Here is a 23,319-nt window from a genome sequence, read left to right on the forward strand (position 1 = left end):
TAACTCTAGTTGTTGCAAGGAATACATGAGGTAAAACTCCTGCATGTGCTGAGAATCACGTAATGTTCTTGGTTTTCCCCTCTGCACTTTCATATTTTCATCTAACACTCATGGGGAATGGCTTACAGCTTTTGCAGCTTCGTTTTGAGGAAACTGACTAGTCTGACCTAATTCTGAGTCTATCCCTTGCTAATTATTGATATTGGACAGTTTATTTAGCTTCTTTTTTTTTTAAGTTGATTTATTTTTTTTGAGACAGATAGAGCACAAGCAGAAAAGGGGCAGAGAGAGAAGGGGACAGAAGATCCAAAATGGGCTCTGTGCTGACAGCAGAGTGCCTGATGCGGGGCTCAATCTCACAAACTGTGAGATCATGACCTGAGCTGAAGTCAGACACTCAACTGACTGAGCCACCCAGGTGCCCCTGGACAATTAATGTCTTTCTCCACACTAGGGGTTTCTAAAAAAAATAAATAAATAACGTTTATTTTTGAGAGAGAGAGAGACAGAGCAAGAGTGTGAGAGGGGCAGAGAGAGGGAGATACAGAATCTGAAGCAGGTTCCAGGCTCTGAGCTGTTAGCACAGAGCCTGATGCAGGGCTCGAACTCAAGAACTGTGAGATCATGACCTGAGCCAAAATTGGAAGCTCAACCAACTGAGCCACCCAGGTGCCCCTCTACGCCTGGGGCTTTTAAACTATGACCCACGGACCAAATCAAGCTCACTGCCTGTTTTTGTATGGTCCATGAGCTAAGAATAGTTTTTACATTTTAAATGTTTGAAAAAAATTTAAGAAGAGTAATATTTTGTGACATAAAAATTATATTAAATTTTGTATTTTAGTATGCATAAATTAAGTTTTAATGTAATGCAGTCATGCTTATTCATTTATGTATTGTCTATGGCTGCTTTTATGCTACAATAGTTAAAGTATATGATTCACAAAGCCTAAATTTTTTGTCTGACTCTTTGCAGAGAAAGTTTGCCTATTCCTGTTCTTTTTTTTTTTTTTTTTTTTGCCTATTCCTGTTCTAATTGTCAGTTTCCTCTTCTGTACAATGGGAAAAATAGCACCTATTTCAGAGAGATTTGAGACAGTGTGTGAAAAATGCTTAGTAGGGGGCCAACAGATAGATATTAAGTACTTAGTAAATGTTAGCTATTGGTGTTATTATTATAATATTTGTAGTTTTTATCTTATAATTTGCATAGGAAAGATGGGCCTAAAATTCGCTTCCTTTGCTACTCAATAAAAATAGAATTATTTTTATATTATTGTTACATAAAATCATTTTATTTCATTTGTATTAAAATATTCTGGTATTCCTGATGTTCAAAGACCTCCCCAAACTCGCCTCAACCTACTCTGCCATTTAATTTCGCATAACTATCTTCATCTTCCTCACTCTAGCCCAAATGTACATCCCAAGAGCTCTTTACACCTTCCCTGTTCTGTTTCCCCCTTCATCTCCCACTTCCACACGCCAAGTCTAGCCCACCTTTCAGAAGCTGGCCCCAACATTGCCGCCTTCACACACCGCTATTATTTGTGTGCACACTATGTGACACAGTCCCCCTTCCCCAGCAAAGAAAACACAGAAGAGTTTTGGGAGTAAATCCTCTCTCCTCAACTTTCTTGAACATTCTGTCCCTACATGTGAGAGCAGACATCACTTTCTAGGTTGTGTTTTAATTATGTACGCACTTCTGATCTGTTCTCTCGCAGATATGAAAACAGGGCAATGCCATTGTTCTGTATAGTCCCCCAGATGTGTTTACGCATAGCAGTATCTAATGCATGTTTTTTTTTCCAAATGTGTACGTTTATCTTTTTTCCTTCTGACTTTCTAAAGTATGAATTTCTGGCCTCTTTTCAGACAGAATTCCTTGACATAAGCCAGCTGTCTTTCATCCATGATTTGGGACCAAAGGGCATGTAAGTTCCGTGTTGCATCTTAAAGAGAAGTGTGAAAGTTGATAAGCATTACCATTTGATTTGCCAGCATGCCATGGTGACAAAGCCTACCTGGCTTTCCTGCTACCTTCTTTTCTCTTCAACAGAGTCAGAGCCTCTCAGGGACTCTATTTATGCACAGTGGTACCTTGCTATGTTGAACAAGGGAATCAACTGCTCCTTATTAATCAACTCTCTTCCTTATTACAGCCCAGATTTCCTCTGGCCCAGCAGTAGGAATGTTTAATACAGGCAGCAAATAGGAAATACGGGAGAAAGCATTAGAAATAAATATACACTATTGTATATTGGAAAGTGGCCAAGAGAACAGATCTTAAAAGTCCTCATCACAAGGAAAAAATGTAGAACTGCATGTGGCGATGGAGGTTAACTAGACTTGCCGTGGTGATCATTTTGCAATATATACACATATTGAATCAATGTGTTGTATACCTGAAACTAGTATAATGTATGTGAATTGAAAAAAAAAAATCAAATATGCCAGATCCCTTCTTTTAACAAGTTACAAAAGTTAGCTATTTCTCACTCATTTTCATGATTAAAAATAATACTGTGTAAAATTTGTTAGGTAACAAGATTGGAATTTACTTATTATTTTCCTTCATAATGAGAGAGCTTGATGTTATTTTTATAGAGCCTACTTAGCTTCTTGAGTTAAGAGCATTGTTAGTAATTGTTTTAATTTTTTTCTTTCATTAAGCCATTAGTATTTTTTTAATGTTTATTTATTTTTGAGAGAGATTGAGATCATAACTGGGGGAGGACAGAAAGAGAGGGAGAGAGAGCATCCTAAGCAGGCTCTGAGCTGTCAGTGCAGGGACCCACACAGAGCTCGATCTCATGAACCATGAGATCATGACCTGAGCTGAAGTCAAGAGTTGGTTGCTTAACCTCTGAGCCACCCAGGCGCCCCAAGCCATTATTATCATTATTTCTTGTCCTATATTTCAAAATCAAGATATTTCTCTTTCCAAAGCTCTCATAGCTGTGCTCTACTCCTTTGGTATGACTGGGTCCTAGAACTGTAGGTGAAAAGATGCAGAAATCCCTGGGAACATGTGGGCGAGCACCTCCAGTGGTCTCAGTGTGAGCTGGACCATTCCTTTGCAGGCATCTGGCAATGTGTGGGGTCTTTTTCAGCTTGTCACAATGACTAGAGGGTACAGTCAGCATTTGGAGCCAGAAGCAAGGATGCTTAAGGTCTGCAGTGTGAGTAAGAGAATGTTGCTGGCTTCAATCCGACCAGGTGCTTTTAGAGATCAGCTGCTAGAATATCCAGACTAGCGAATGTGACATTAAGCAATTTGAGAGTGAAGGAGGAAAGGGTGGGAGGAAAGTTATGTAACAGTTTATTTAGTCCCAAGTTGCGGGGCTGTATCAGCTAAGTGTGAGTTGGAAATTTGAAGATGCCGGGTTAACTTGATGTGTCTTTCAGAGAAGGTATGATAATGAAGAGATCCGGGGGACACAGAATACCAGGCTTGAATTGCTGTGGTCAGGGAAGAGCCTGCTACCGCTGGTCAAAAAGGTAGGACTTGGCAGCTTTGTGTATTCGTTTTAATAGACTGGGTATTTGGGAAGTTTTCACCTACTAGTTTTCAATTACGAATCAATTATATATCCTTTGAAAGTCACAGCAGAGCAAATTTTAAATTATTTTACGTTCCAGTCTTCAGCATCCATTTAACCATTAAAACTCAAACGTGGACTTGTAGGTAGAGTGTGCAAACTTTATTATATACATAAAGACCTGGTGGGCCACAGAACTCCACAACTGGTCGGCCAAAGGACACATACAAGTGGCCAATGAGCACAAGTAGATATCTCAACATCACTAGTCCTTAGGGGAATGCAAATCAAAACCAGAGCGAGGTTCAATTTCATACCCAGAAGGATGGCTCTCGCGAGAAAGATGCACAAGAACAAGTGTTGACAAAGATGTAGGGAAATTGGAATACTCCTACATTGCTGGTAGAAATATAAAATGGTGCAGCCACTGCAGAAAACAGTGCAGCAGTTCCTCAAAATATTAAACATAGGAAGTGAGATTACTGGGGCATATGGTAACTCTAGGTATTTACCCAAAAGCATTGAAAAAAATATGTCTGTATCAAAACTTGCAGATGAATGTTCATAGCGGCATTATTCAGAAGAGCCAAAAGGTAGGGACAACCCAAATGTCCATCACCTGATGTATGGTTAAATAAAATGTGGTTTATGCATACAGTGGAATATTTTGTGGCCATACAAAGGGGTGAAGAAGATTAATGGATATGGGGTTTCTTTCTGGGTTGATGAAAATATATAGTTGTACAACTTTCTTGAATATATTACAAACCGGTGAATAAATACAATTTTAAAGGGTCTTAAAGTATGTGAATAGATGTCTAAAAATTTTTAATGGAAAAAAAGAGAAGTACTAATACATGCTATATTATGAATGAATCTTGAAAACATTATGCTAGGTGAAGAAAGCCAGACACGAAAGGCCACATATTATATGATTCCATTCATATGCAATGTCCAGAACAAACAAATCTATAGAGATAGAGTCTGTGAGTGGCTTCCAGGGGCTGGGACGAATGGACAGTAGAAAGTGACTGCTAATGGATATGGGGTTTCTTTTGGGGGAGTGACAATATTCTGAAATTAGATATTAATGGTGATGGTGCACAACTTTATGAATATACTAAAAAGCCACTGAACTGTATACTTAAAAAAATAAACTAAAAAAAGAAAAGAAAAATTGGTCAGACTTCAGGGACGATCAGTTTAGATCTACATTTGTGAGGATGTGTATTATGGTAAGTGTGATATAGACAGAGAACTTTAATTCATACCCTACCCAACCAAAGACTCCTGTGGGTCAGTATTCTCATCTGATTCTGCTTTGTGTTCTCAAAGCATTTATCACAATGTTTTGGATATAATAGACAATAGTTACTGGTTACAATAATAATTTACTGGAGTTTTGGAAAAATATTAAGAACTATATATTATTTCCCCAATTTTGAAAAAGATCTGTGAGCTCATGTGTAATTATGAAATTGAGCTAAGTGTGTATTAAAAATATATAAACCCTAAGATTTACTTTTATACATATTTACACTACCAACAAAAAATACTGCTAAGTCAGGCTCTTATTTTCTCAGTTTTGAAAGGATGGAAGAAGTTACAAGGGAAAGATCAGGAGATTAGACTAGATAAAAATGGAAGATTCCTATGTTCTGACTAAACAATTATACTAAAATAAAAAAGGAAGTAATATACTAGAAAATACTGGTTTTCAAATGAACTGCTGTAACTTGCATAATCGCCCAGTAGGGGGCCCTGGTACAGATTCCTCCTGAGCAGTCCTCCCCGCTCACCAGCTTTGGCTGGGGCCAACCTCAAGGTTGCAGAGGGCAAGCCCTTGGGAATCTTTGAAGACACTCCGGGCAGTTAGGGTCTGCGTGCAGAGCAGAGTGGAAGCGTTCACAGCCCCCAGAAGCAGCCGTTAGCCAAGACCTGGCAGGAGTCCAGTCCCCTCCACCCTCTGCATCACCTGCCGATGTTGGGGACATTCTTTCAGGCTTTGCCATTAGTGTATAAAAAGCTAATGAATTACTTTAAATTGCTTGATCCGGGTCCTTCTTAGGAAACTATGATAGACTCCTTATGAGTTTTCGTTGTTGTTTCATGGTGATTTTTAAAAAAAGAAATCCTCTGTGTAAAAAAAAAAAACAATATTATATCTACGGTCTGCTGGAGTGTTTACCTAGCTTGTCATAATTTGTTGTTTTTGTTTCAGTAATTCAATACAACTCTAAAATACTTATTACCTTCTTACAGGTGGTTGATAGTGAAAGATTCCTTCTTACTATATATGAAACCAGACAGTGGTGCCATTGCCTTCGTCCTGCTGGTAGATAAAGAATTCAAAATCAAGGTGGGGAAGAAGGAGACAGAGACAAAATACGGGCTCCGAATTGATAATCTTTCAAGGTAGAAATTTCAAGTATTTTAAAAAGATTTCTCTCAAAAACAAAGTTTTTCTCCCAACCTTAAGTGAAGGAGGAGGTAAATAATTTAAATGTTAGAACATTGTTATTTAGAACTCATCTTTAAATTTTTTTTTTTTTAACGTTTATTTATTTTTGAGACAGAGAGAGACAGAGCATGAACGGGGAGGGGCAGAGAGAGAGGGAGACACAGAACCGGAAGCAGGCTCCAGGCTCTGAGCCATCAGCCCAGAGCCTGATGCGGGGCTCGAACTCACAGACCGCAAGATCGTGACCTGAGCTGAAGTCGGCGCTTAACCGACTGAGCCACCCAGGCGCCCCGAACTCATCTTTGATCAAAAATAATGAAACTACTTTTCTTTATATAAATTTTTAAGAATTAAATATTCAGTGTGCAACAGAATAAATAATCACATGTATTGATTTGTGTTTGTTTTAACAAAATGTATGCCTATTAATAAAATTAACTACTCAATGGTACCAGTATACCAAACAGATAAGCTAAGGAGTGATAGTTTCACATTTTTAAGAAACAAAACTTTATAAATTGATATCCTTTAGTTAACATAAAAATGTGATTTGATTTACAAAAATTCTATTTACACATAGATTTTAAGAAAGATCTCTTGAAAGGATACTCAAGCATACATTTACTATAGATTTTATTAGTGTGTGTGTTGATAAATGTTTCTTTCTGGAAGGCTATAGTTATGTAATACGTGTTGTCATTTTCTCTATATATACATTCGGCCTCATGTATATGAATATATTATACATAAATTTTTCTCTTTTTCACACACTGACTATATATGTGTATACACACACACACACACACACACACACATGCACATCCTTTCTAATACACATTGGCATGTGTTTTGTGTGTCTGTGCATGTATGTATGTGAAAAGATGACCTTCCTGATTTTCTCTGATGGTAAAAGGTTCAAGATTATTCCCCTCACAGTCTGGTACAGTTCTAGGTCATAGTAAATACCTTTATGCATGTTAGCATGAAGGAGTGAGTAAATAACCTGAAAATTTATTTTTGCTATATTGCCACGTATTGCTCTATATATAGTTTAAAAACTTGCTGAAAATGTTCAGAAGTCTGCTTTCTTGATAAAAGTAAGATGCTCTTTGCTTAAAATTTTCAACAAAATGGCATGTGTTTAATTGTTAATTTTTTTTTAAAGAGACAAAACACAGAGTGATCATTCTTTTCCACATTTTGCTTTTCTTTGTAGGACTCTTATTTTAAAATGCAACAGCTATAGACATGCTCGGTGGTGGGGAGGGGCTATAGAAGAATTCATCCAGAAATATGGTACCAACTTTCTCAAAGACCATCGATTCGGGTCCTATGCTGCTATCCAAGAGAATACATTAGCCAAATGGTAAGATCATATTGCTCTAAGACTGTTGAGGTAGTTATAGTATCTAATATAATAGTAGGTGCAAATTCACCTGGAATCAATTTTCGAGGCTGTGGTAAGATAATATGCATTATACTTAACAAGGGCCTTTCTTTATAGGACCACCTGAGCATAGATTAGTTTTCCAACTTTTGTTTTTAAGATTTTTACAGTGAGCTTGAGACAGCTAGCTTTAGATTTTGAAGTTTGGCTTTAAAAGCTTAACGTCATACATTTTTTAATGATGCAAAGAAAATGTTTATTTAAGTTATTAGCCATAATCTAAAGACGAGAATTTACTTGCTAGGTATTTCTTTGAAATAAAAAGCATTGTGTGGTTTTCTGCCCATGGATTGGAAACTGGTCTGTTTTCAGTCTCAGAAGAACAATGGTGTGAGTTCAACAGGATGAGAGAATTCATCTGACTCATGTGATGATGAGACCAATTTGTTGTGGTCTCGGCAGAATCGGGTCGCTTGCTTCCGTCTACTTACTGTGCTTCCTGCTAGTTAGTAGACAGAAGATGGTATTTTCAATCCTTGGTTTTCAGTTATGCAAAGTAAACTGGCGGCTTTGTAGAAGCCACCGAGGCAGTGGCTTCGGTCTTTCACTTTGCCGTAAAATATGTTTGCTTTCTTTCTTTCTGTAAAACAAAAATAAATGACACACACAAAAAACCCTTGTTTTTTAGGTACGTTAATGCCAAAGGATATTTTGAAGATGTGGCAAATGCAATGGAAGAGGCACAAGAAGAGATTTTTATCACGGATTGGTGGTTAGTATTTGTCTAGGGGGATTTGGTTCGGAGGCCTCTCTGTTTAGAAATGTAAAACAGTTGTGCTGTTCCAGAATCATATGTTATGAAAACCAGCAGTACCTGTAGATGGTCTGGCCAGAGTCTCAACCAATTAACTGGAATAGCCTTCAGTGAAAGGTCTTTTCAAAAAACTTGGCATCCAAATATATCCTTAAAATATTCAGTTTTAACAATTTTGGTTTGTCTTTCCAGTTGGAAGTAGACACTCAAATATTCATTTTAGTAAAGATTATTTTGCAGTGCAAACACAATTGTACAAGTGAGAGAAAATAATCTTCCTTGGGTGCCTTCCTCATTCGGCATTTCAGTCACCAGATTCAGTGAATATCGTTCTGGATTGTCCCTTTGAAGCTGGAAGAGTTCCATTTGCCTATTACTATTAAAATGTCCTTGGTATTGACTAGGCCTGTTCAGCTTTTTTGGAGATACATCAGATTTCAGCTTTTTGGCCCTCTTTACAAATCTCCATGAGAGCTATGATGCTTCACAGAGCCACTGGAAATCTTGTACCGAAAACTCATTTAGCTCTTGAGAAGTTGTTCTCTTGGAGTTGGTATATGCTTGATAGTTTGACTTTAGTTCCAGTTACCCATCTGCCTGGACAGTTAAAACCTACTGCAGATGCCACAGTTGACTGCAGTGGAAATGAACCTGTCTTGAATCTGTTTTCCTTCTAAGAACTTAGTTGTTGAAATACTCCTTATTTTTCCCTGCCCTGTTTCCTTCCAAATGCTACCTTTCACATCTAAGCTGTGAAAATATCATCATAATTTATTTCCTCCTCATTCTAGATTTTGCGGGGGAGGGAAGAAGAATTAGGAATATGAACTCATCCTCTTCTACTCTTTTGTCTTAGTGATGTAGAAATATATAATTCTACAGCATGCTTTCCCAATCTGAGCACTATTGATATTTTAGCCCAGATAATTCTCTTTGTTATGGGAGGTTGTTCTGTGCATTGTGGGATGGTTAGCACCATCAGCAGCCCTGGCTTTTACGGATTAGATGCCAAGTAGGCTCCTAGTTTGTGATAATGTCTTCAGACATTGCTAAATGTCCTCCAGAGGGCAGAGTCCTTCTTAGTTGAGAACCATTGATCTAGGGTCGATAGACGAGGTAAGTGGGGGTGCCTGGGTCACTCAGTTGGTTAAGTGTCCAACTCTTGATTTTGGCTCGAGTCATGATCTCACGTTCTCAAGTTTGAGCCCTGCATCGGACTCTGTGCTGGCAGTGTGGAGCCTGCTTGGGATTTTCTCCCTCCCTCTCTCTCTCTGACCCTCTCCTGCTCATTTTCTCTCTCCCAAAATAAATAAACTTAAAAAAGATAAAGTATACGATGGTCAGTATCATGTCTGTGAGCTTGTTTATTCTCGTGTGCACGGAGGAGCTTAATCTTGGCCTTTATAGTCACATTTTGTCTCTCTACTCAGTTACCGGGAATAAAAGAAAGTTTCATACTTAAGAGCTATTTCTTTGGTTGAATACTTTATAAGCACTTATGTGAATAAATTCAAGCTTAAAATAGTACTATATTCCTTCAGAAAATATTTCTGAAAGTTTGATGAAGACATGAGAGAGACTGAAAATAGTGTTTCCATTGAGCCCATATTTTCATGTTTTATGCAAGAAAATAATATTCTTTTGAAGGTTCTGAACACTAAAATACAGGCTCTCATTTAAACATCTAAAGAGTTGGAGCCTTGGATGTTTTCTACTGTCGGCAAGAAAATAAACCAGGTTATTTCTCTTCTATGGCTGTCTAGGATAACATCTTATTACCACACTACCTTTGAAATAAAACCTTCGTTGTAACTTCCCTCATCTTGTGAAGAAAATTCTTGTCGTGCCAGTATATTGCAAAAGAGAGCATCAGAAACTGAACCAGTGCTGATATGTCCAGATCTGAGAGAGTGAAAAGCATAAGTAGAAGATGCACATGTCCTATAGAAGCTTCTGATCTGATTCAAGAGCTGCCACATGCTTAAATGAAAACTGTACTAATAGGTTTATAAAATAATTCATGTGCAAACAAAGGGGGATACAGTGAAATGAGAAGCAACCTGGGACCTTCTAGTGCTTAGTTCCTTTGTTCATTAATTCATTTAACCACCCAGCCATTCATTCATTAACTTATTCACTCATTCATTCTAGATCTATTTAGTGAGCACCCACTCTGTGACAGGTAGGCTGTGCATATATAAAGATGACTGAGAAGCAGCTCCTACTCTGAAACGAGATAGAGTAAGGAAGTCCTATGGAAGACAACAGATTGGGGAAAACTGAGTGATGAGCATTAAGATAGCAGGAGGCTGTGAAGAAGGAGGGAGCCCTGAGGCAGGGCGATAACTGAGCCTACAAAGCTTCACCTAAGAGAAGGCTGGCCTGGGGCTTAGTGCTGGAGTTGACCAGATGGAGATAGGCAAATGTTTTCGGCAGAGGGATAGCCAGGACCAAGGCATAGAAGGGTGAGAGTGCACAGCAACTTTGGAGGAGGGTGGAGGTTGTGTGGAGCTGAAGCATAGCATCCTTTGGAATGGCGGGTGGAGATGGCCCCCAAAAGATGGTTCAGGGGAAAACTGTGAAGGGTGCTGGCTGAGCTGCTAAGGAGTTTGCACTTAGTCCTGTGAACACTGGGAACCACTGACAATTTTTAAGCATGGGGATTTTAATCCAATTTGTTTTCTAAAAGGGATCATTCTGGTAATAGTGTAGAAGAGGAATTAAACACTGGTTCTAGAGAACACTTGGCACGCTCTTGCGTGCTCCATTCTCCAGGAGAGAAATGGCAACGGTCTTTGCTCAGACCACCTTAGGGACCTGATGATTACGGACTTGGGGCAAGTCCTGTTTATCTTTCTCAGGGGTAGTTTCTAAGGCACAAAGTAACATTGACAATAATAGTGATTATTTGTTAAATTCTTACAAGTGCCAGGGGCTATGTTATAGTTGAGAAAAGTGAGACCCATAAGGGGGAGGGGAAGGAAACTGCCCACAGTCACCCAGTTGGCAAGTGCCAGTGCCGGCTGGGCTCCAGGTGTGTCTGCTGTAGCGTCCCCGTGTCATGAAGCCACCTCTCAGGGGAGCCTGCCACTCGGATGGTGTCTGAAGTGCCTTTTATTTTTATTTTTTTGAAGTTCCTTTTAGATCTAAGATTCTTTAAGTGCAGATTGAACTATTTTGAGGTACTAAATAAATTTGTAATCAGATTGGGATAGATTTAGTTAGGAGAAATTTTCTTTTTTTTTTTTTTTTAATTTTTAAAAAATGTTTTATTTATTCTTGAGACAGAGACAGGGCATGAGCAGGGGAGGGGCAGAGAGAGAGGGAGACACAGAATCTGAAGCAGGCTTCAGGCTCTGAGCCGTCAGCACAGAGCCCGACATGGGGCTCGAACTCACAAACCGCGAGATCATGACCTGAGCCGAAGTTGGACACTTACCCGACTGAGCCACCCAGGCGCCCCAGGAGAAATTTTCTAAAGAGGTAAATTCTGAGGTAGGCTGTCCAGTTAGAAGAGGTAATGACTCATTAAACAGCCCAGACTATCTAAAAACTAAGAAGAGTACATTTCAGCTGGATGTGAAGGTGTCTTAAGAGATAGTTTCCATATAAAGATCAGTGAGCATTCTCTACTTCATGTGTCTGGATTAACCACAAGAACATTTGTTTTCTGTCTTTTCTGTGCTTGGTGCTATTTCAAGGACTTAGCTCTTCAGTGTTCATTGAAGTATGTCCTCAAATGAGGTGGGACACCAAGAGGTGGCTCCGAGCTCCATTGGTACATGGCTAATTGCTCTTAGGACAGATCTGGAGAGTGTGGCTTAGCTCAGATTTCTTCTTGATGGTGGTGATTATAATTCATCAGGCATGTGTCAGCAGGCACGTGTACGGTAGCATGTGGAGTCTTCACCATGGTGGGTTCTCTCCCCAGCCTGTCAGGGTGAGGAGTGCAAGCCGCGTCTGCCACAGCCTCTGTGCTGAGCCTATGCATGAACCATGTCAGAAATTGACAGGATTAGTAAAACTGAAGAGTTTTAAAGACCAGATTTTCTTTTTTTTTTTTAATTTTTTTTTAACGTTTTATTTATTTTTGAGACAGAGAGAGACAGAGCATGAATGGGGGAGGGGCAGAGAGAGAGGGAAACACAGAATCGGAAGCAGGCTCCAGGCTCTGAGCCATCAGCCCAGAGCCCGACGCGGGGCTCGAACTCACGGACTGCGAGATCGTGACCTGAGCTGAAGTCGGACGCCCAACCGACTGAGCCACCCAGGCGCCCCAAGACCAGATTTTCTTAAGGTTTTAACTTTAATTCCAGTATAGGTAACATACAGTGTTACATTAGTTTCAAGTACACAATATAGCGATTCAACAGTTCTGTACGTTACTCAGTGCTCATCATGATAAGTGTCCTCTTTAATCTCTATCACCTATTTCACCCCCCGCCCCCTTCCCTCTGGTAACCATCAGGGTGTTCTCTGTAGTTAAGAGTCTGTGTTTTGGTTTATCTTTTTTTTTTTTTTTTTCCTTTACTCATTTGTTTTGTTTCTCAAATTCAACATATGAGTGAGATCATATGGTAGCTGGCTTTCTCTGGCTGATTTATTTCACTTAGCATTATACTCTCTAGCTCCATCCATGTTGTCGCAAATGGCAAGATTTCATTCTTTTTATGGCTGAATAATATTCAATCTGGCACACACACACATACACACATACCCCATCCCACATCTTATCTATCCATTTATCTATAGATGGACACTTGGGCTGTTTCCATAATTTAGCTATTGTCGATAATGCTGCTATAAACATAGGGTTGCATGTATCCCTTTGAATTAGTGTTTTTGTATTTCTTGGGTAAATACCCAGTAGTATGATTACTGCATTGTAGGATAGTTCTATTTTTAACTTTTTAAAAAAAATTTGTTTATTTTTGAGAGAGAGAAAAATGGAGGCATAGGAGTTGAAGCAGGTTCTGTGCTGATTGAGAGCAGAGAGCTGGTGTGGGGCTCAAACTTATGAACCGTGAGATCATCACCTGAGCCGAAACCAAGAGTGGGACACTTAACTGACTGAGCCACCCAGGTGTCCATATTTTTAACATTTTGAGGAACCTCCATACTGTTTTCCACAGTGGCTGCACCAGTTTGCATTCCCACCAACAGTGCTCGAGGGTTCTCCTTGCCAACACTTGTTAGCTCTTATGTTTTTTATTTTAGCCATTCTGACCATTATGAGGTAATATCTCATTGTACTTTTGATTTGCATTCCCCTGATAATGAATGATATTGAGCGTCTTTTCATGTGTCTGTTGGTCATTTGTATGTCTTTTTTGGAGAAATGTCTGTTCATGTCTTCTGCCCATTTTTTAAAATTGGATTATTTGTTTTTTGGGTGTTGAGTTTTTCAGTTCTTTATTTTAGTTATTAAACCTTTATCATCAGATATGTCATTTGAAAATATCTTCTCCCATGCAGTAGGTTGCCTTTTAGGCTTTTTGTTTTGTTTTGTTTTTTACTTAAAAATAGTTGTATTTATATTCTACAATGTACTCAAATACTGGTTTTCTTACAAACTTTCTACAGGATGTTTTTTGAACAGATTCTTCACATTGTGTCTTGACTGTGTTCTTATGGAATTAAAGGGAAATAGTTTTGTGTGTTTCTATAGCTTAATTTGTACTAAAGGGATGACAGATGGTCACATGCAGTCCATGAAGGATTCTGACATGACGAATAGTCAGTTTTTTGACATGGGCCATCCATCCCTTTGATGCTGAAGGTAATGCATCTGTTGAAAGAAGTAATTATAGATTTGGATTACTGATCTCTGCCTCTTCCAGTTTTTCTATATTGTCTTCCCATATAATGTAAACTCTCGTGACTCTAGGATTAGATGCCAAAATGTTCCTTTGAAGCTTAGAAAAGTCTGGTTTTCCTGGCAAATTTTCCCATACTTCTGTCTCAGTATATTCATTATTTACATAGCAGCCAACTCTAATAAATTCTTGCCCTCAATAGGTGCATGTAATTAGCACAACTGTTATACCTATTGCATCTGCATCTGGAATGAGTCTTGGATTAGGTGCCTCAGCTGGAAATAAAACATGCCATCCTGCAGAAACAGGGCCCACCAAGAGTCTAAAACTTAATCATATTCTTCACTTTCTGCAGAGCCCACATAGAAAATTTTCAATTCCAAGTCTTCAGACAGGTCCTCGATGCACTTGAAGGAGTTCTTGAACTGGACTGGGTTGTAGGAAGGAGAAGGAATATCCAGCACCACTACATTGTTCATTTGAACCTTTGGAAAAAAGCAAACAAACAATGGGAACAAGGGTCTTCTTGTGGCACAGTAAAGTCCAGTGTGCGGCTGTTAGAGACAGCGTAGACTCTGACCCTCGAAGCATCTGCCCCGTGTGGTGCAGCAGTGATTTGAGAAACTTTTTTCCTCTTTTTATTTATACCCGAGCACTCCACAGTGTTTTGTAGCTTTCCTGTTTTACTAAACTACAGCCCCCAATTGACTGCACCCAAGCTCTGACCCTCCTCCTCCAGCGAGGGCCTCACTGGGGAGCAAGATGGAGTCCCTCTCCCAGAATGGGTCACTTCAGCTCCACCTGCTGGTGTGGATTAGGACTGGTTACCTTTTCCTTTTGTTGATGATTTCCTTTGCTGTGGGGAAACTTTATTTTGATGTAGTCCTAACAGTTTATTTTTATTTTTATTTCCCTTGCCTCAGGAGACATATCTAGAAACATGCTGCTAGGATTAATGTCAAAGAGATTACTGCCTGTGCTCTCTTTTAGGATTTTTATGGCTTCAGGTCTCACATTTAGGTCTTTAATCCATTTTGAGTTTATTCTGGTATAAAAGTGGTCCAGTTTCTTTCTTTTGCATGTGGCTGTCCAATTTTCCCAACACCATTTACTAAAGACTGTCTCTTCCCATTTTATATTCTTGCCCCTTTGTCATAGATTAATTAATTCATTATATAAGTGTGGGTTTATTTCTGGACTCTATCCTGTTTTTCTGTGTCAGTACCATACTGTTTTGATTACTATAGCTTTGCAGTATATCTTGAAATCTGGGGTTGTGATACCTCCAGCTTTGTTATTCTTTCTCAAGATTGCTTTGGCTATTTGGGGTCTTTCATGGTTCCATACAAATTTTAGGATTGTTTATTCTAGCTTTGTGAAAAATGCTGGTGGTACTTTGATAGGAATAGTATAGACTTTTTGACCATATTTAGTCTTCTAATTCATGAACATGGAATGTCTTTGCATTTCTTTTTGTCATCTTGAATTTATTTTATCAATGTGTTATAGTTTTCAGAGTACAAGTCTTTTACCTTTTTGGTTAAGTTTATTCCTAGGTATTGTATTATTTTTGGTAGAATTGTAAATGGGATTGTTTTCTTAATTTCTCTTTCTGCTGCTCCATTATTAGTGTATATAAAGGCAGCAAATTTCTGTACATTGATTTTGTATCCTGTGACTTCACTGTATTTATTCATTAGTTCTAGTAGTTTTTCAGTGGAGTCTTTAGGGTTTTCTATACGTAGTATCAGGTCATCTGCAAATAACGAAAATTTTGCTTCTTCCTTTCTGATTTGGATGCCTTTTATTTCATTTTCTTGTCTGATTGCTGTGGCTAGGACTTCTAATCTATGTTGAATAAAAGTAATGAGAGTAGACATCTTTATGTTGTTCCTGATCTAGAGGAAAAGCTCTGTTTTTCTCCACTGAGTGTGATGTTAGCTGCGAATTTTTCACAGATGATCTTTATTATGCTGAGGTATGTTGCCTCTAAACCTACTTGGTTGAGTTTTTCTTTTTTTTAATCATGAAGGATGTTGAACTTTGTTAAATGCTTTTCTGCCCTATTGAAATGATTATATGGTTTTTATCCTTTCTGTTGTTAGTGTGATGTATCACACTGATTGATTTGCAAATATTGAACCATCCTTGCATGTTTGGAATAAGTCTCATTTGATTGTGGTGAATGATTTTTTTAAAAATATGTTGTTAGATTTGGTTTGCTAACATTTTTGTTGAGGAAATTTGCATTCTGTGTTCATCAGATATTAGCTTGTAGTTCTCTTTTTTAGTGGTATCTTTGTCTGGTTTTGGTATCAGGGTAATGCTGACTTCATTGAATGTATTTGGAAGCTTTCCTTCCTCTTACATTTTTTGGAATAGTTTGAGGAGAATGGGTATTAACTAATTTTTAAAAGTTTGGTAGTGTTCACATATGAATCCATCTGGACTTTCATTTTTTGGTAGTTTTTTGATTACCAGTTCAAATTTGTTGCTTGTAATTGGTCTGTTCAGATTTTCTTCCTGGTTCAGTTTTAGAAGGCTATCTGTCTCTAAAAATGTATCCTTTTCTTCTAGGTTATCCATTTTGTTGGCATATAATTTTTCATAGTATTTTCTTGTAATCATTTGTATTTCTGTGGTATTATTTTCTTTCTTCTACTCATCTTAGGCTTTTTTTTTTTCTAGTTCCTTTTGGTTCCTTTTGGTGTAACCTTTTGGTTAATTTGTTTATTTGGGCTTTTTCTTATTTCTTGAGGTAGGCCTATATCACTATAATCTTCCCTCTTAGAACTGCTTTCACTGAGTGCCAAAGATTTTGTACCACTGTATTTTCATTTGCATTTGTCTCCATTTATTTATTTTTTTAATTTCTTCTTTGATTGCTTCATTGACCCATTGGTTGTTTAGTATCATATTGTTTAGTCTCCATGTGTTTGTGTTTTTTCCAGGTTTTTTTTCTTGTGATTTATTTCTAGTTTAATGCCATGGTGATTAGAAAAGATGTATCATATGCTTTCAATCTTCTTAAATTTATTGAGGCTTGTTTTCTGTCTAATATGTGATCTATTCTAGAGAATATTCCATATTCATTGAAAAGAATATGTATTCTGTTGTTTTTTCATGGAATGTCCTGTATGTATCTGTTATGTCCCTCAGGTCCAATGTTTCATTCAAATACGTTCTTTCTTTATTGATCTTCTGTTCAAAGGATCTATCCATTGATGTGAATAGAGTGTTAAAGTCCCCTACCCTTTGTGTTACCATCAGTTTCTCTCTTTAAGTCCATTAATACTTGCTTTATGTATCTAGGTGCTCCAGTATTGGGTGTGTAGGATTGATCCCTTTATTATGTAATGCCCTTCTCTGTTTCTTGTTATAATCTTTGTTTGAATGTCTGGTTTGTCTGATATAAGATTGGTACCCTGGTTTTTTTGTTTTTGTTTTTTCCACTTCCATTTTCCTGGTGAGTGTTTACTCACCTCTTGGCTGTGGTTTAATTCTCAGTTCAGTTCTCAAACTTTGGTATAATGTTTAGGATCAAATCCATGGAAGGGCAGCTTGGGAGTGAGCTAGAAGTTCATAATCTACTTAATAGGGTTGCTTTCCTAAGCTCTGCTTTCTTGAAGATCTCTCTACTACTTTTGGGTTTGCTGTATCTTCCCCCTACCCCCCCCCCCCGCCGCCCAGTTCTCTAGAAAGGTGGGGCTTTATTTGCCCTGCCCTACTGCACACTTTCTGCAATGATACTTGTGTCTGGAGCCAAGCAATGGATATTTATTTACGTTGTCCTCTTGGAACAGCAGCTCTTCTAGTTGGAGAAAAAAGTTCCAATCCCTCAGTGTTGTGGTGCCTGTGAGCCCCTGGCTGTCATCTGAACTCATTCTTTCTCCTCAAGCCTGAGGTAGAGCACTTCTACCTGAGTTCTCTGTACCTGTGCCAAAGCCCATTTCTGGGTTCTCCTTCAGGTTGATGAATCAGATGGGGAAAAAAATGGTAAAGTCCCCATTGTTTAGATGGTACATCAGATTCTGTTCTTCCTGAATTCATGAACGTCTCTCCTTTTGTTCAGATCTTAATTTTTTTCAACAACGTTTTGTACTTTCTACATCCAGTAGTCTCCCTTTGTCCATAGTTTTGCTTTCTGCAGTTTCAGGTACCTGAGATCAACCACGATCTAGAAGCAGATGCTTCTCCTTCTTACCCATTGTCAGAGGGTGATAGTGGCCTAATGCTGCATCACAATGCCTACATCATTCATCTCACTTTATCTCATCATTTAGGCATTTTATCATCTCATATCATCATAAGAAGGGGGAAACAGTACAATAACATATTTTGAGAGAGGGAGAAACCACATTCACATAACTTTTATTACCATTTTATGTACAGTTTTACTTATTTTATTTTTTTATTACAGTTTTATCAGTGTTGTAATTGCATTATTTTATTAGTACTATTGTTAATTTTTACTGTCCCTAATTTATAAATTAAACTTTATCATTGGCATGTGTGTGTGGGATAAAACTTTGCTTATCTAATGAACTTTGCTTATCTAATAGTTGCTTAGTGAAGATCCTGAGATAATGATGCTTGTAAGTCATAACTCATATAGCTGCTTTTTCCTCATCAATGAGACCATTGTTTATACTTTGTTTAAAGCATGAACACTTGTTTTTTACCTTCTTATGCATTATCCCCAAACTGAGGGTTCCTTGAGATCTATCTTAAGATTCTCCAGAGCATCTAATAGAATGTTCTACATCCAGGGTACACAAATGCTTGTAGGTTAAATAAAGAATGGTAAAGACTTAACTGCAGGGTATAGCATTACAAGTGGCCCCCAAACAGAAGGCCTCTGAGTTTATAATTAATGTGTACATCAAAAAATTTCAAGAGGGGCGCCTGGGTGGCTCAGTCGGTTAAGCCTCCGACTTCAGCTCAGGTCACGATCTCACAGTCCGTGAGTTCGAGCCCCGCGTCGGGCTCTGGGCTGATGGCTCAGAGCCTGGAGCCTGCTTCCAGTTCTGTGTCTCCCTCTCTCTCTGCCCCTCCCCCATTCATGCTCTGTCTCTCTCTGTCTCAAAAATAAATAAACGTTAAAAAAAAAAATTTCAAGAATCTATGTTGTTTGGTATCTCTCACCTTCAGTGAACAAGCAGTGTATAGCAATGCACATTTCTACCTATAACACCTTTTTTTTTAATTTTTAAATTTCTTAAAATTTTATTTTTTATTTTTTTAAATTTACATCCAAATTAGTTAGCATATAGTGCAACAATGATTTCAGGGGTAGATTCGTTAGTGCCCCTTACCCACATAGCCCATCCCCCCTCCCACACTCCCTCCAGTAACCCTCTGTTTGTTCTTCATATTTATGAATCTCTTATGTTTTGTCCCCCTCCCTGTTTTTATATGATTTTTGTTTCCCTTCCCTTATGTTCATCTGTTTTGTCTCTTAAAGTCCTCATATGAGTGAAGTCATATGATTTTTGTCTTTGTCTGACTAATTTCACTAGGCATAATACCCTCCAATTCCATCCATATAGTTGCAAATGGCAAGCTTTCATTCTTTTTGATTGCTGAGTCATACTCCATTGTATATATATGCCACATCTTCTTTATCCACTCATCCATCAATGGGCATTTGGGCTCTTTCCATGCTTTGGCTATTGTTGATAGTGCTGCTATAAACACGGGGGTGCATGTGCCTCTTCGAAACAGCACACCTGTATCCCTTGGATAAATGCCTAGTAGTGCATTTTCTGGGTCATAGGGTAGTTCTATTTTTAGCTTTTTGAGGAACCTCCATACTGTTTTCCAGAGTGGCTGCACCAGCTTGCATTCCCACCAGCAATGCAAACGAGTTCCTCTTTCTCCACATCCTCGCCAATATCTGTTGTTGCCTGAGTTGTTAATGTGAGCCATTCTGACAGGTGTAAGGTGGTATCTCATTGTGGTTTTGATTTGTATCGCCCTGATGATGAGTGACGTGGAGCATTTTTTCATGTGTCAGTTGGCCATCTGGATGTCTTCTTTGGAGAAGTGTCTATTCATGTCTTTTGCCCATTTCTTCACCGGATTATTTGTTTTTTGGGTGTTGAGTTTGATAAATTCTTTATAGATTTTGGATACTAACCCTTTATCTGATATGTTGTTTGCAAATATCTTCTCCCATTCCGTCAGTTGCCTTTTAGTTTTGCTGATTGTTTCCTTTTCTGTGCAGAAGCTTTTTATTTTGATGAGGTCTCAGTAGTTCATTTTTGTTTTTGTTTCCCTTGCCTCCAGAGACGTGTTGAGTAAGAAGTTGCTGCAGCCAAGATCAAAGAGGTTTTTGCCTGCTTTCTCCATTTTGATGGCTTCCTGTAACAGACCTCTTTTTAATTCATTTTAGATCCTTTGCTAGCAATTGCTGCATTTTTGTTTCTTTGTTTGGACATAGATTGCCTCTGTGTTCCTTTCCTACACTAAATTAAGTACTGCACACACCCCACCATTTGTCTGTTTTCTTATTTATCTTACACAGTATGTATTTCCTTAGGGTATTTTATCTTTGGGGCTTTATTTTCCTTTAACTGAATAAAATAGAGCATAAAAAGATTTTAAAAATATCTTTAGCTCCTTACAACTGTTGTTTTCACATGCTCAGAGGCCTCTCTGGCAAGGCACTACTCCAGCCTGGTACTCTATAAGGCTTTAATCCTTGCAGTCTACTCCTGCTCCTCCAGGTCTAGCATTTCAGCAGATAAAGTTTCCTTTATTGTACATATTTTGTTCTGTTTTTCCTCATCATAGAGTAGTTACATCATATATAGATTTAACTCAAACACTGACTTCAGATCTCACCCCATTTTTACATTGGAAAAAAATGTCATCCATCAGCAAACCTGCCTTCTTCCCTGCTCAGAAAGCCCCAGGTCCTATGGACACTGCTCCTTGGTATAGAAAGTCAGTGTTTATGTTTATCAATTAGAATACTCTTGGCTTGGATTAACAGAATTCTCAACTAAAGGTGGCTTAAACAGTGAGGATTTACTTGTCTTGTTTAATGAGAAACCCAAAGTTAAGCAGTCCTAAAGTTGGCAAAATGGTCTAGTGATTTCAGGGTTCTGGTTTTCCCTTTAGAATTTCAATATGGCTATACCTGCCTAAGCATCATATCCCCAAACAACATCTGTTGTACAGCTACTTTTCCTGGTGTGTGTGTGTGTGTGTGTGTGTGTGTGTGTGTGTGCGCGCGCGTATAAGAAAGAGAGATCAAAGAGGAAAAACTTTCCCATTAAACCCATGTGTGCCTCCTCATATATCTCATTGTGGGAGGTAGACTCTGACTGAAGAAAGAAGGTGAAAAATGGCTGTTGTCTGGGCAGTCACCAGTATCTGCATATGCATATATATTTGCATGTGTGAGTAAGAGAGAAAGAGAAATCATAGTGATTTTTTTTTTTTTAATGGCTCAAGGCTGTTGTTCCCAGGTAAAGTTATATGTGAACTCCTAGCAGAGCTTTCAATGATCCGCCACACTGGAGGAGGAGGAGGATGGTGGCATTTGCGCTAAAGTTGCCTTTGCTTCTGATGGCACAATCAGAATTTTATATTTTGTCTTTTGATTGGAGCATTTAGTCTATTTACATTCAGAGTGATTACTGAAAGATATGAATCTAGTGCCATTGTGTTACCTGTAAAGCTGGTGTTTCTGGTGATGTTCTCTGTTCCTAGAGCCGAAGTAGGCTCTAGTCTGTTGCTTTTGGTATTTCTTTCCCACTCAGAGTCTCCTTTAATATTTCTTGCAGGGCTGGTTTAGTGGTCATGAAGTCCTTTAGTTTTTGTTTGTCTGGGAAACTCTTTGTCTCAGTTTCCATTCTGAATGACAGCCTTGTTGGATAAAGAATCCTTGGCTGCCTATTTTTCCCATTTAGCACGTTGACTATTTCCTGCCACTCCCTCTGACCTGACAGGTTTCTGTGGACAGATCTGCTGCAAGCCTGATCTATCTTCCCTTGTAAGTTAAGGACTTTTTTCCCTTGCTGCTTTCAGGATTCTTTCCTTGTCTGTGCATTTTGTGAATTTGACTATATGATATGTCTAGGTGATGGCTGGCTTTTGTTGAATTTAATGGGAGTTTCCTGTGCTTCTTGGGTTTCGATGCCGGTGATCTTCTCCAGAGTGGGGAAGTTTTCAGTTATGATTTGCTCAGATAAACCTTCTTCCCCCCTTTCTCTCTCTTCTTCTTCTGGGACTCCTATGACATGCATGTTATTACATTTTAAGAAGTCACTGAGTTCTCTAAGTCTACCTTCATTTTACTTTTTAAAACTCTTGCTTTTGTGATTTCAGGCTGAGTCCAGAAATCTTCCTGAAACGCCCGGTGGTTGAAGGAAATCGTTGGAGGTTGGACTGCATTCTTAAACGAAAAGCAGTACGTATTCCAAACCTTGGCTGATGTAATTTTTTCAATGTTTATTGTTTCTGAAATACCTTTTCTTTTCAAAGCCCTTCATATATAAGCATAGCTTTTTTCTTTAGAGTTTGATAAAAAGTGGAATATTTGTGGTTTTCAAGTTTATTTGGTTCTTTTTTCCTGTTACTCTTGACTGCATAAATATGTTAGCCTAATTCACAGCATGGATTGTATCAGGAACTCTAAGTTTTGATTTTTAATCAGTTACAGGCAGTTAATTTTATAGGCAAAAAAACTGTAGCAAGATTTTATCGTTGAATAATAAAGGGTGAAATGAAATGTAGCATTTTATTTTTTATTCATTATTCTGCCATTTGATCAAAACACAAAGTCATTAGGAGAATTATTTCATTCAGTTGGGGCCAAGATAATGTAGAAGAATATCAAAAAGAAGGGCAGTAAGAATTGGTGTTGCTTTGGTTCCAGTTTTGAGACAGTTCATGGTAAAAATGTGGAATTGCCTCCTCTCCAGTTGACCCTGTAGATTCTGGGTAAGCATTGAGTGTATTCTTTTTGGCATAAAAAGTAAGTAACTGAAACAGTATAGGCTCATCAATGACTACTTTACATTCTTATTTCTAATGAATGTTTTTATATAGTTGGCTCTCAACCAAGGTAAATTAAGTAAAATTAGAATAGATCTGGATTTGTTATTAATCATGTCCAAACTAGGAAGTGCCAGCTTTTTTTTTCTACTATTACTTGAAATTGTCTTAAGCTTTTTTATTCTATCATTTTTTAAATGTTTATTTATTTTTTTTTTCATTTTTGAGAGAGAGAGAGAGTGTGTGTGAGTGAGAGAGAGTGAGTGCAAGTGGGTAAGCGCAGAGAGAGA

At 38.3% G+C, this 23,319-nt stretch overlaps 1 protein-coding gene and 1 pseudogene across 4 annotated transcripts in view; one reads left to right on the forward strand and one right to left on the reverse strand.

Annotated features, from left to right (window-relative positions):
* The window catches only part of PLD1 (phospholipase D1), a 199,345-nt gene that overhangs the window by 88,927 nt on the left and 87,099 nt on the right, over window positions 1–23,319 (forward strand). For all 4 annotated transcript variants that reach the window (XM_042955226.1, XM_042955227.1, XM_042955224.1 and 1 more), the window contains 6 exons: window positions 1,879–1,937; window positions 3,412–3,504; window positions 5,808–5,960; window positions 7,223–7,372; window positions 8,082–8,165; window positions 22,361–22,442. In XM_042955226.1, coding sequence (XP_042811160.1) covers window positions 1,879–1,937; window positions 3,412–3,504; window positions 5,808–5,960; window positions 7,223–7,372; window positions 8,082–8,165; window positions 22,361–22,442 — 621 coding nt within the window. The remainder of the gene's footprint in view (window positions 1–1,878; window positions 1,938–3,411; window positions 3,505–5,807; window positions 5,961–7,222; window positions 7,373–8,081; window positions 8,166–22,360; window positions 22,443–23,319) is intronic.
* On the reverse strand, window positions 13,753–16,609 carry LOC122230366 (annotated as a pseudogene).

This window comes from Panthera leo, chromosome C2 (genome assembly GCF_018350215.1).
Source record: "Panthera leo isolate Ple1 chromosome C2, P.leo_Ple1_pat1.1, whole genome shotgun sequence".
NCBI lineage: Eukaryota > Metazoa > Chordata > Mammalia > Carnivora > Felidae > Panthera > Panthera leo.